At 30.5% G+C, this 13,140-nt stretch overlaps 1 protein-coding gene across 1 annotated transcript in view; it reads left to right on the forward strand.

Annotated features, from left to right (window-relative positions):
* The window catches only part of SPOCK3 (SPARC (osteonectin), cwcv and kazal like domains proteoglycan 3), a 410,406-nt gene extending 399,336 nt beyond the window's left edge, over positions 1-11,070 (forward strand). Inside the window, exons 8-11 of the mRNA XM_081269496.1 lie at positions 3,122-3,343; positions 5,241-5,303; positions 7,691-7,828; positions 9,422-11,070. Of these exons, the coding sequence (XP_081125622.1) occupies positions 3,122-3,343; positions 5,241-5,303; positions 7,691-7,828; positions 9,422-9,591 (593 nt within the window). The 3' untranslated portion in view covers positions 9,592-11,070. The remainder of the gene's footprint in view (positions 1-3,121; positions 3,344-5,240; positions 5,304-7,690; positions 7,829-9,421) is intronic.
* The last annotated feature ends 2,070 nt before the right edge of the window (positions 11,071-13,140 follow it).

Raw genomic sequence — 13,140 nt, forward strand, 5'->3', positions numbered from 1 at the left:
GTTTCAATTATACACTTAATGTGTTTATTTTTAAAAACTAATAGGGAAAATATGTGAAGAGTATTAGCATCTGTTTACTAAGTCTATCTGATGCCTCCATCAGAAGGTAAAAATTGTTAGCAGCTGGAGGTACATGGTTTTCTCATCTACCTCATTTTCATACAAACATATATCCTCAATAAACATACTTTTAATGTAGACACATTTTAGCATAATGAAATAATACTATATTCAGAATGTGAGAGCCCGATTTTTATTACTATTTTAATCTTGTAACAGCACATTGTATTGCAAATATTTTCTGATTGCATCTTTTCTATTTTTACTTTAAAGTACCTTCTTTAGTATTGCTTAATAAAGCCTTTCTCAAAAAATACTGTACTTTGTATCTTTCCAACATACATACATTATTGCATTTGAATCCTTTTCTGTGTTTAGAATATATTACTATGAGATCAGATTCTGGCATCAAATTTTGTTCTGCTACCGAATTAAAATACCATCTTTGCAATTATTTAATTCAAGCTTATTTGGGGATGGATTTTCTTTTTACTTTCTACATATTTTTTTTATTTCCATTGTTGATTTTTATTGTCATTTTGTTATGTTTCCATTTAATATTTTGTGTGATTTCAATTCTCCTGAGTTGGGTAAGATGTATGATATGATCAGAATGTGTCTCACGTGAACCTGAAAAGAACTTGTATTCTGTTATTATTTGTTTGACTATTCATTCAATGTAAATTATGTAAAGATTTCTCATAACTTATCATGTTGTTCAGATCTTCTATAACCCTAATGTGTTAGGATCATTTGTTCTATTTATTGGTCATAAAAGATTGTTGCAATCTCCATTTATAATTGGGGTTTGTCCATTCCTCCATTTAGGCCTATTGTATTTTTTTCCTCAGGCATTTTTGGTGTTCATTTTACATATATGACACATTCAGAATAATTACGTCTTTTAAATGAACTCTGTTATCATGTGATGTTTCTTTTTATAATGGTAACATTCCTTAGTCCATATTCAGATTTATTATTAATATGTTCAGTCTGGCTTTCTTTTCATTAGTTCTTCATGATGCATTTTTTACAGCTTTTATTTTCAATATAGTATGTCTTTTTATTTGCCTTGAGGAAAACATACCTAAGTCTTCTTGTATTTTTATCCAAGCTGATATTCCTTGACTTTTAATTAATATGTTTAAATCACTTACATTTGGTTAGTTATCGACATGGTTTAATTGCAATCTATATTTTGTTCAGTTCTTTACTATTTTTTTAACTCTTTTTTGCAATTATTCTCCTGTTACAATGCCTTATGTTAGATCAATTAACTATTTTCATGACTTCATTTGGTCTGCACTTTAGTTTGTTATTTTTATGACTTTTTAAATATTTTTGATGGTTTCCCTATGATTTACAACATATAAATTTAATGTGTCACTCACAACATTCAAATCATGTTTTTTTGTTTTATCTATAATACAAGGATTTACAACTTTAATTTCTCCCATTTTTTAAATATTTTATTTTTTAGTTGTACATGGACAATATCTTTATTTTATTTTTAAGTGGTGCTGAGGATCAAACCCAGGGCCTCGCACATGCTAGGCAAGCGCTCTACTGATGAGCCCAGCCCTCTCCCATGTTTTGTACTATTTTTTTCTACATCATTTTCCCCTTCCCTTCTCCCACTGGTATTTAATTGCATCTTTATCACACTCTTCTATGATGATCCATAGCTCTTGTATGTTCTCTTATCTTCTCCTCCTCCTATTTCTCTTCCTTCCACAGAGGTCTTACCCCTCTGCTAATGATAGAATTCTTTAATGGTCTAAACTGAGGATATTCTCCTGAATCTTTCCCAGGAACAACATTTTCCCAGGGTGCTGAAGATCCTTATCCATATTTTTAGAGTTAGCCAATATTTGTCTCTCCTCTGGAATTTAAGTCTTTGTTCCATGAGGGACACAGGGATGATGGATGTAGGTGAGCCTCCACACCTTTCCTCCAGCAAATGCTTCTTCTCAGGTGATTTCCTTGGGTCTCTTTTCCTGCTCTGTCTACCTTGAAAATGTTTGCTGATGTCTGTGGAATAGTGTCAGTCAAATGGAATGAATCCCTCTTCTTTTTGTGGCTTGCAGAGTTGAGTTCCTATCATGCTAACTCACACTCAGTCTTCAGACATTCCTTAAAAAATTCAATGTGATTTGTTTTAATAGCTTAGGTGACATCTGCTGTCTGTTTAGGGTCAGCAAGGGTTCTCATCCCATCTCCTTTGGGAGGCACCTGTACTTTTATTTTTAGAATCTGTTTTTTTTTTAAGGGCTCAAAATACTGATATTATATCTGATGCTATTTAGGACAGACACCTTAGACCTCTGGCTTATCCAGGCTAACCCATCTTTGTTACCACATTGCTGAAATTTCTGTCATTTTTCTATGCTCACTCCCTACTCCCCAGTAGGCAGTGCACCCACCTCCCCCCACCCCCGCTGTAACACATTTGTAATTAATTGTAATAATTGCCTCTTGAGGGATGCAGAAAACAGTAATTGTGTAATACTGCATGATGGCTATTCTTTGGTCAACAGTTTTAACTGAAGTACCACAATCACCATAATTCTAGCAAGATACAGGGAATTTTTAAAGTTTTAATCATTTTGTGTTTATGATGTTTGAGTGAAAATAGTATTTTAATTTATTTTAATTGAAATAAATTTCAATTCTTTATAATAATAGTGTTATTCATATATATATATATACATATATATACATACATAAATATATAGATTAAAACATTTATCACAATAAACTTTATTCGGAAAAAGCTTGAACAGTAACATGTAAATAATGTTTAATTACAGTACTAACTGCCATTGAATGAATGATTAGTTAGTACCAGATGCTTTCTGGTTAATTAATTCTCACAATTCTCCTCATGTTACTCTCTGCACTTTACTGTGAAACAAATTTCCCGAGATGAAATGTAAAGCCCTACCTCTCTGACTATCCAGTAGGTACCATGCACTAATTACCTGTTTTGTTGATATTTTTTTTTCTTTTGGGTGATGAGATCTTCCATATTTAGCTAACCATGTTCTTTCTTTGCATTTAGGATTTGATACCAGTATTTTGCCCATTTGCAAGGATTCACTTGGCTGGATGTTTAATAGACTCGATACAAACTATGACCTACTGCTGGACCAGTCAGAGCTGGGGAGCATTTACCTTGATAAGAACGAACAGTGCACCAAGGCATTTTTCAATTCTTGTGACACATACAAGGACAGTTTGATATCAAACAATGAATGGTGCTACTGCTTCCAGAGACAGCAAGGTAAAAGATGAGTCACCTGTACATGCAAATAATAGACCTCCATTTCAAATTTATGTAATCTTTCATGATGAAAGAAATAACCATATTCTATGCCTTATTCATTTCACTAGATTTTTTCTAATTTGTGTGTTTATAAAAAGAACCATAAGCAGCATGTTGAGCAAAGTAACTCTGCTAAAAATGCAAACATGCTAAGTGAGATGAAAAATGGTAATTAATATTTTATATTAATGTACTTCATTATAGTTTCCATTATGAACCACCAAGAAGCACACAGAGATATGAGAACATAGATATTAAAAGTAATCATTAAAATTAATTTGCTATCTGCTTTGCCCATGGTGTAAAATAAATGGGTTTTTTATCACTATGCTGTGGAGTTTTAATGTTCTATTTTGTGATCATATTAAATGAGCTGAATGAACCACAGCATTTACCATAAAGTTATTTTTACTCATTTTTATTTTGAAATGACTGTCTTTCAACCTTTACAAAATAGTTCAGCCTTTCAAAAATTCACTAGCAAAGAAAGTGCTTCAATACTCTGGTAAAAATTAAGCAAGATGAAAAATTGAAATGCTGCTAGTTCCTTATATACCCTTCTTTATTAGGAATGCAAACCAAATGTAAATTTGGAAACATGTTACAGAATCAAAGGAATTAGCAATTTGTACCAAGTGAATACAGAGAAATAGATCTAAAGTTCACATCACAATGAAGTTTTGGGAAACTTAGAAGATAATGCTATGTATAATTCTGATGCTAATTTAAAAACCTTGAAAAAAGTTTAATGTGATACACCTGTTCTTGCAATGCTTTTTAAGATTTTTGAAAGCTAAGAGAATGAACAAGCTACTTTAAATTATGTCCATGTAGAAATATGAAAACATTTATAGGGATTTCCCTATCTAAATTACTTTTTTAATATTTAGTGATAGTTTTATAAGTAGAGATCAAATGATTATCCTTAAATTGCTAATCAGGATTATCTGAGTAGGGTAGCTTAACTGTTTGTAAACCATTTTAAAGCAAAGTTTAAAAAAATGGATTTACTGTGTTAAAATTTTAATTGAATGCATACATAAACACATGTCAACTTTACTGCATATATGTTCTCTAGGTCATTAAACACTCCTAAAAATCTAGGCAGGCTTCAGTGGCACATACCTGTGTGTGAGTGTGTGTATATGTGTGACTATTATACACATTATACATTATGTTGTGACTATTTTGAATTTTCTATTTCTCTACAAATATCCTCTTTGAAATGATTGAGTTTGAAAAATGGACAAATGAGGAATTCCAAATTTATTTAAATGTTTTGTTTATTTTTAAAATCATGGCTTATCAGAAATTATGGTGTCTTGTGTCCTCTTTCTAAATTTCACATATATTTGGAGCATCTGGGTGACAATAGAAAGACCAAGGTACATTATCAACATTATTCAATATTAGAATTTATGAGTTTCTCTGACACATCTTAAAAGAAGTATCAACTTTTCCATAGATCATAATGCTAAATTATTTCTCTATATCTTAGCAACTCTTTTAAATGAGGGAAATGTCATCAATTGGTTAGAATTTCATTGCCAAGTCAGTTGATGCTTTAATAGTACATGATGGGAAATATTTTCATCATATAATTATTTTGCTGTTTTCTTTTTTCATCCAATTCAGTCATTCTAAGAAAAAACAAGATGATGGGAGAATGATAACTCTCATCCCGGACACACAATCTATATGAACGTTTATCTGTATAAGTAAGGAATATAACACAACCAATATGTAATGTGTCTTCTAAAAGCATGTAAAGACTAAGTGAAGATTGATATCAAAGAAGTTACCCATTCTCTGTTTGACTAAAATCCTAAAGGTGACATTTTTAATGTCATTACAGACCTACCTTGCCAGACGGAGCTCAGCAATATTCAGAAGCGACAAGGGATAAAGAAACTCCTAGGTGAGTCATAGCTCATTCTTCTGAAGGCTTTATTGCTTACATAAATAACCCCAGGGAAACAGCAACATGAAATCAATATTAATCCAACAAAGATAGACTGCACTAAATTTCAGCAACAAAATTTATGAACTTTTTGAAAGCCATTAAACTTACTTTTATTACCTCACCTATTGAAAGATATTATGTCTGTTTTATTACCCTAATATAATGTTCATTTTGAAAGTTATTAAGTAAAAAGAGATTTAAACAATAATAAAATTAAAACGTCAGCAGAAACTTCTAATTCTGTGGTTAATAATGTAAGAATTGATGGGTATACAGATAGATAAATATAGATATACACACAGAGAGAATATATAAAGCAAATATTTTAAAGATGGGGTGAAAAATGCTGAGTGCCTCAGAGAAGTTTGACTGTATTCTTTAGTGTTTTCATGAGTATCTTTGGCTATGTTACTTTTAGCAATGGAATATATGTGTGGATGAATGGATAGGTAAACAGGTAGGTACATAGATAGACCGACATATAAACAGATAATTGCAAATTTTACCACGAGCCCTGAACTATTTGAATGTTTGGTAATCAAGACACCATCAAACCATTAACTTTGATTATTGTATGTTTCTTTAAGCTTAAACATTTTAAATAAAGTCTTCTTAGAATAATGCTAAATTCTTAAAAATTTACAAAATTAGTACATAGTTTCCAGAAATCCTTTACCCAACTTTTCCTAAAGATAACTTCTTGCATGCACCAAACAATCAGAGCACATTTGTAAAAATCTAAGAAATTAATATTTCTATAATCCTGGCAGCTATAAGGGTCAGGTTTTACTTGGATTACACCAGTTTTGTCACAGGTTGTTTTTTTTTTTTTTTTTTTTTTTTTTTTTGCATTTTGGTATATAAAGCAGGACAAAACTCAGGCAGTGTGTCTTTTAAGTATGCTAATACATTTGTCTACTTAGTGGCATGTAACTTCATGATGACTCTGGATCTAATTAATCTGTTGTACATTTTGATGGTCTATCTTTGTAATTAAAATATGTGTGTGTGTTTGTACGTTTATATATATATATATATATATATATATATATATATATATATATATAAACTAGCATATTTCTGTTATTAGTGTTCTCTCTCACTTTCAAAGTGAACTGGCATAAAATACATAAGAGTTTATGTCAAAAAAATGCTGTTTTAAAGTAGTAAATATTGGAAATTTGATTTTCTTATTTTTCAAAGTTTTCCTTATTGGAGATACTCCATCTGCTTCACTGAAAGATTAGTAGTTCAAATGAATTATAATTTATTAGTTTAAATCAACCACCTATTTATCATATCAAAATTGTAAAACTTATGGAGGGGGTAAAATTATGATCTAATATGGTATAAGAATAAATGGTTTTCATATTCTAACTATATATTTAGGGTTTTTTAAAAAAAATAAAAATGATGTTTCCATCATAGGAAAAAAAAAGTTCAGGAAAAAAAACAAAAGTTTCTAATTTTCTAGAACTCACATTCTAATGTTTAAGTATTTAGTGAGGAATATGACCAAACTTATAAATTACTAGCTAAACATTTATCTTTAGGAATATACCATATACTGTGCTATATATTATACAAATAGAAATAAATATCTCTTTCTGACCATTCCCACTAAACTGTGTTCTATAAGACTGAGTTTAAGAGATGCTTATACAACAATGAAAGTTAAGAGAACCCAAACATTTCCAAACAGAGGATATGGAAGTGTAGTTTTGAATGTATCCAATGATAATCTACACACATGCACACACACATGAGATGGAAGATATGTCATCTCCTCCAGTTTAGGAGAAGACTTCATATTGACGGCATATTTAAGTTGAGTCTTAAAATGAAACAATGAAGAAAAGGGATTCCAGTTGATATTAAAAGGCAGTGTGTAAAAAAGGTGAAACAGAATTAAATTGAATGGTAATAGCTACGTGGCATGAAAAGATCTTGAAAAATATGAATGAAAACTTTGGAGAATGAAAATAGAAAGTTGTTAGTGATGAGATGATATAGGGTCTTGTACACCATATAAGTGCTCCCAATGATTGAATGTGAGCATAGCATCACATAGTAATGCTGTACGATACCACTGAAAACACTACACTTTGCAAAAATGAGGCATGTTTAAATGGTAGTTTCCTTAAAACAGGATATGAATCCATAAGTTTTAATCAGTTCCTATGGCAATGCCAGCCAGGACAGCAGAACACATACCTGTTTTCTTCTACAGGTGTCACTAGTATGTAGCCTGGAATACAGTGGCACTTCACATATGTATGTCTTAAGGCTTATTGGTAAAACACATACCTGCATTTGTGGGTGACTATGTGCATGTTTCACAGGACAGTACATCCCTCTGTGTGATGAAGATGGTTACTACAAGCCAACACAATGCCACGGCAGTGTTGGGCAGTGCTGGTGTGTGGACAGATATGGAAATGAAGTCATAGGATCCAGAATAAATGGCGTTGCAGACTGTGGTAAGGGGAAAGGTTATTTTAATAATTACCAAGCACAGTAGTCAATACTGAGATCCTCATTAATTTGTCTAAGCACTTAATGAAGACTTGTCCTATGCAGACAGGTTAACTGCTATTTGACATAGATTATTTAGGAAAAGATAAAGAGTAAACAATGAAAGTAATCTCATTTAATCCTTAAATCCCTCTTCTACATTAATTTATTCTGTAACATTTTTAGTAGTTGTTGATTTTCTATTCTGTCCAATATGATTAGATTTCAGTGAGACATACTACTCAATAGCTAACTTATTTAATTTTAACATGTAGAGAATATTTCTTCATAGTATGTAAGTTAAAGTGTTAGTACTACTAATTACTTCAGTTATCTGTGTTGCCAGTGGTGAATAAAATGTCATTTTTTGTTGTGAATGAAAATTATATGAAGATGAATTAAAAGTGGACAAAAATTATTTTGGAATCATGGACTTGTGAGATTTCTTAGCATGCTATGATTAAGAATATGCAGGAAATGGGAAAATAGAAACATTTTCTTCATATAAGATGGAAATTTCAGTGTGTGATGATTTCAACCAATTCATAAACAATGAATTTTATTAATTGGATTTGTTATAATTAGATACCAAAAAATTATAAGAATTAATATCCAGAAGAGGTAAAAATGAAGACACACTGGCATTTGAGAAGTTGAAAAGTGAATACATACTGAGATATAAATGAGCATTATTACCTCCAGAAAAATTATTAGCTATTTCTAAAATATTTTTTAAAAATAATTTAATAAATATTTCTTTTGTCAAAGTAACAAATTCCCACCAACTTAGTGGCTCGATCTACAGAAATTTGTCATCTTGCCAATCTGTCTGTCACGAGTAGATATCGGGTCTGTCTCACTAAGCTGACATCACAGTATCAGCAGGGTTGTGCTCCTTTTGAGATTCTTGAGGAAAACCAATCTCCTTGTCTTTCCTGTCTTCTAGAATTCACACACATTCCTTATCTCATGGAGACTTACCTCCAAATTAACACTAACTTTGCATCTCTTTGTCCATTCTTCTGTAGTCATGTCTCCTTCTGACTCCATCTGGGAAAGGTTTATTGATTTTAAGGACCCAACTGACAGTTGGGGTCTTCATGTATAAACTGGGAAAATCTCCCCATTTCCAGTTATAAGGACCTAATCACATTTGCAAAGTTCCATTTCCATTTAAGTTATTATCTGTAGGTTCTAGGGATCATGAAGTAAATATTCAGGGGAGGGGAACAATTATTCTGCAACCACACTTATAGAAGAAATTTTAAGCACTTTAAGATTCAATATGTCATGCGAACTTCTATAAAAACCGGACTGAGATCAAAATTACTGAACTAGAAATCTTACATAGCATACCTCAACAATAATTTTGCTATTAGCACACAAATTTTAAAAAATGATAAAGTTTAACATATAACAGTTTATCAAATAGCTGAGTTATTTCTCATCTTCATTAAAGTGATGAGCAAATTAAAAATTTATTAATTTTCCTATTTTTCATTAGTATTTTATCTCTTGTATACTCAGTCAAAATAAATATAATGCTTACTTATTTTTAGCTATAGATTTTGAGATCTCCGGAGATTTTGCAAGTGGAGATTTTAATGACTGGACTGATGATGAAGAAGATGAAGATGACATCATCACTGATAAAGATGAAATTGAAGATGATGACGAAGATGAAGGGGATGATGATGATGATGGTGATGACCATGATGGATACATTTGATTAATGGCAGTTGAGGTCAATAAATTCCACATTTGTAATATTGACAAAGTGATTGCCTATGGAGAATTACCTTGTTGCCCCAAAACAAAATTATTTCAAACCTCATATATATTTTGTATAATTATTTCAAATATGGCACGAAAAGTCATAGAAATTTATGTTTAAATAAGAATTATTTACTTTGATTTTTTGTATGTCTTAGAGAAAAAGAGAACATATATGCAGTATAGCCAGATAAAGGAAAGTGATGGAGAGATACTAAAATAAATTCTGAATAAGAACAAATTTTGCAAATGTTCCATAAAAAAATAACAACGAATGAGTGCTTGGGAGGATGAGTGTTTTGTTTTCTGAAAGCCCAGCTTAAATTTACAACTTATAGTGATCTGATCCCCAAGGATTTTATAAAATTATGCATGATCCAGATCTTTCCAAAGTAGCATCAGGGTAACAGAGAGACCACATGGTAAAACAAAGTGACCATTGTAGAATCTTATTAAGGTGTTTATGTTAACAGTGACATTTTTAATTATGAAGTTATTCTGGATATGATTGGATATTTTATAAAATGGCAAGTATGGAAAACCACAGATTCTTGAATGTTAGAAATTTAGTTGTCCTTTCTAATTTTTATTTTAAACTGAATGGCAGTCTTACACATATATATATTTTTAATGTTCTTAAGCAGCATGACTTTTAGATTTCTGTCTTTCTGACCAGCAATTTAGGGTACAGAATTTAGGAAGACAAAAGGAAAGATTCATTTTAACCATATTTTCACTAAAAGTTTTTCATTTGCCCCCAAGGTCAAATTTGAAATTCTTAATTCTAATTTTATGTTCTATTTTAGATAAATATTTGCATTTACTCTTAGAATTTTGCCATTTTTGTTCATCGTGCTGAAGCTTAGAGAACGTATTGTATGGTGCCTTGCAAAAATAGAAATAGAAAGGATTAGCATGCATACCAATGTAGGATATTAGGCAATATTTAAGCACACCTAATTAACAAATTAATACCAGTAAAGGTACTGCTGCTGGAATGAAGAAAATGGAATATGTTTCTTTCTTTTTTTATATTGTTACATAATTACCATGTGGACTGGTTTGTAATAATTGTGTGGAGTGGCATTTAAGATTTAACTGTAACAAAAATTACTTTAATTGCTATATTTAAGTTAGCATGTTAATTAATTGTGTAGACATTTTGGCACACCATCACTTTTAAGTATATCAAACCAATGGTTTTGTGCCCATAATAAAAAAAGGAAAAATCCTGTTGAATATTACACATTGATATCTTTAATTTCAACAGTGGGTTAACTGTTTTCCTGGTATACTATTCATTGAAAGAAAAATTGGTGGATTCTTTCCATTTAATTTATACACTAAATAAAAACTTTAATGTTGAACTTACATAATATTTAAAGTATAATGCATTTTCTTTTCTACTGTTTATGTATAGTTTACAAAATAAAGAATCTTGTAACCAAATCAACTGTTCCCTAATGATTTTTCTGGAGTATACATGGTAGTATGAAGGATCCATAATCTATTCCCTGATTTTTAAAATGAACATATCACAAATTAGTTTGGGAAGTTTTCTGTGGTTTTTGAATTTCAAAACCAGAGCTCTTGACATCTTGAATATTGTTTTTCAATGTATTCCCAAAGTGATTTTTATTGTTGGTTTGTCTTATTTTGTTACATTTGTCATATATTGCAAAGTAAATAATTTTCTTTGTTAAAGCAGTATTTTTAAACCCATTTTTTGTGGTATCAAACAATATATTTAGCTACATTTCTAGCATTTTCAAGAGTGTCAGATAGCCTTGTCTCTTTTACAAATATATAGGCATAACAGAATACAACTGTGGATTGGTTGAGATAAGATCAAAACAACAATTCTACCCACACATTTAACAAATTAATTCAAACTAACAGACATGGTGCTCTTGAAGTTAAACTATTTTCTAAATTGTCTCCTTTCAGACTCTCAGGAAAGAAACTAATTCAACAGAAAATATTAAACTGAAACATTAACATGAATGAACTTTATATACATCATTTTATGTACAAAATACACTTGTATATATGTATATAAAAATTCTATCTGTGACGAACTTTAGATCTCATGATCATACTTCATTTTAAATATTTCGCCTCAACATAATTGTACTTTTATATTTTTCATAAAAGTATAAATACTGGGTATCTGTGGTAAGCTAGTCATGCTTCTCAACACTAGAGATTCATCAGTGAACCTATAGTCTTGCAGTTAATATTCTAGTTTGAAGTACAGACAATAAGTCTATTTCCATTTCACACCACAATGTAGTTGATGCTCCAATAGAATAAATCCAACAAACTTTTTTTCCCTAGATTTAATTTAAATAGAACAAGATATTTTGAATCCAATTAAAACTCCTTAATACTAATCCAAAATCCTAAGGGAGAATTTTCAATTAAAAAAATTAACCACCCTAATATTTTGTTCTTCTTTAAGTTGATTCTGATTAATGAAACCATGCTAAGGTGAGACATCAAGCAACATTATTCCAGTGTTATTTTTGAAAAGACACATTCAAGTCAAAAACTGAAGGATATTCAGGATAACAACAAATTAAAAATTAACACTGATGAAAATAGTAGAAAAGAAAAAATATCAATTGATTCTGATATATCACAAATCTAATAGATAAAGTTATAAATGCTTCCTTATTTTTTATAGACAGCACAAACATTTACATATGCTGCATAATGCCATTTGGAGAATAAAGCTTAAAATAAACATAAAACATTTTAATATTGATCAAAATGATATGCAGTCTAAGGCAAACCGTGCTTCTGCCAATCATTTAATAAAATAATATCCAAGAATCCATAACCAAGAATATCCTAATTAATTAGTAAGACAAATATTAAAGGGTATGCATTTTTTATATTAACCTAAAGAAGATATGAAAATAACTCATAAACATTGATCCTGTTTAATTAAGCAGTGGCTCATTTAAAGCCAGTTTAGAAGATTGCAAAAATAAATAACTGATTCATAACAAATATTTTGATGAATTGTTTATATGAAATCAATGCCTCAGTTACATGCAGCAGGTCATTCAGGACCTTGTACACAGATCACTTTTTGAGATGCCTAATAACCGAAGAAAACATGTAGAACCAAACCAAACCAAACAGAACCTCTAAAGAAAGTGAGTTTATTTTGCCTGTTTTATACTCACACATTTACACACCTGATTAGTCCATTTTTTTTCTTGCAGTTAAGAAAAAATGACTGAATTGACTCACATTTATTTCTCTTATCTCTTGTTCAGTATGAATAAAAAGAACTGGACTGTATCACAGGTTTTTCAATTAAAATAAAAGGAAAAAAACATAAGTCTAGCATATTTAAGTGCATGAAGATGTAAATAGCTGCTGATGATGTGAATTTCCTGCAGTTTATTCTTTTCAACATTGTTTCAAACATAATAGTTGACACTGAGGTGAATATAATGGAAGAAGACATTTTTATTCCTTCTAGTACACATTT

This window comes from Spermophilus citellus (genome assembly GCF_964194105.1).
Source record: "Spermophilus citellus genome assembly, chromosome: 16".
Classification (NCBI taxonomy): Eukaryota; Metazoa; Chordata; class Mammalia; order Rodentia; family Sciuridae; genus Spermophilus; species Spermophilus citellus.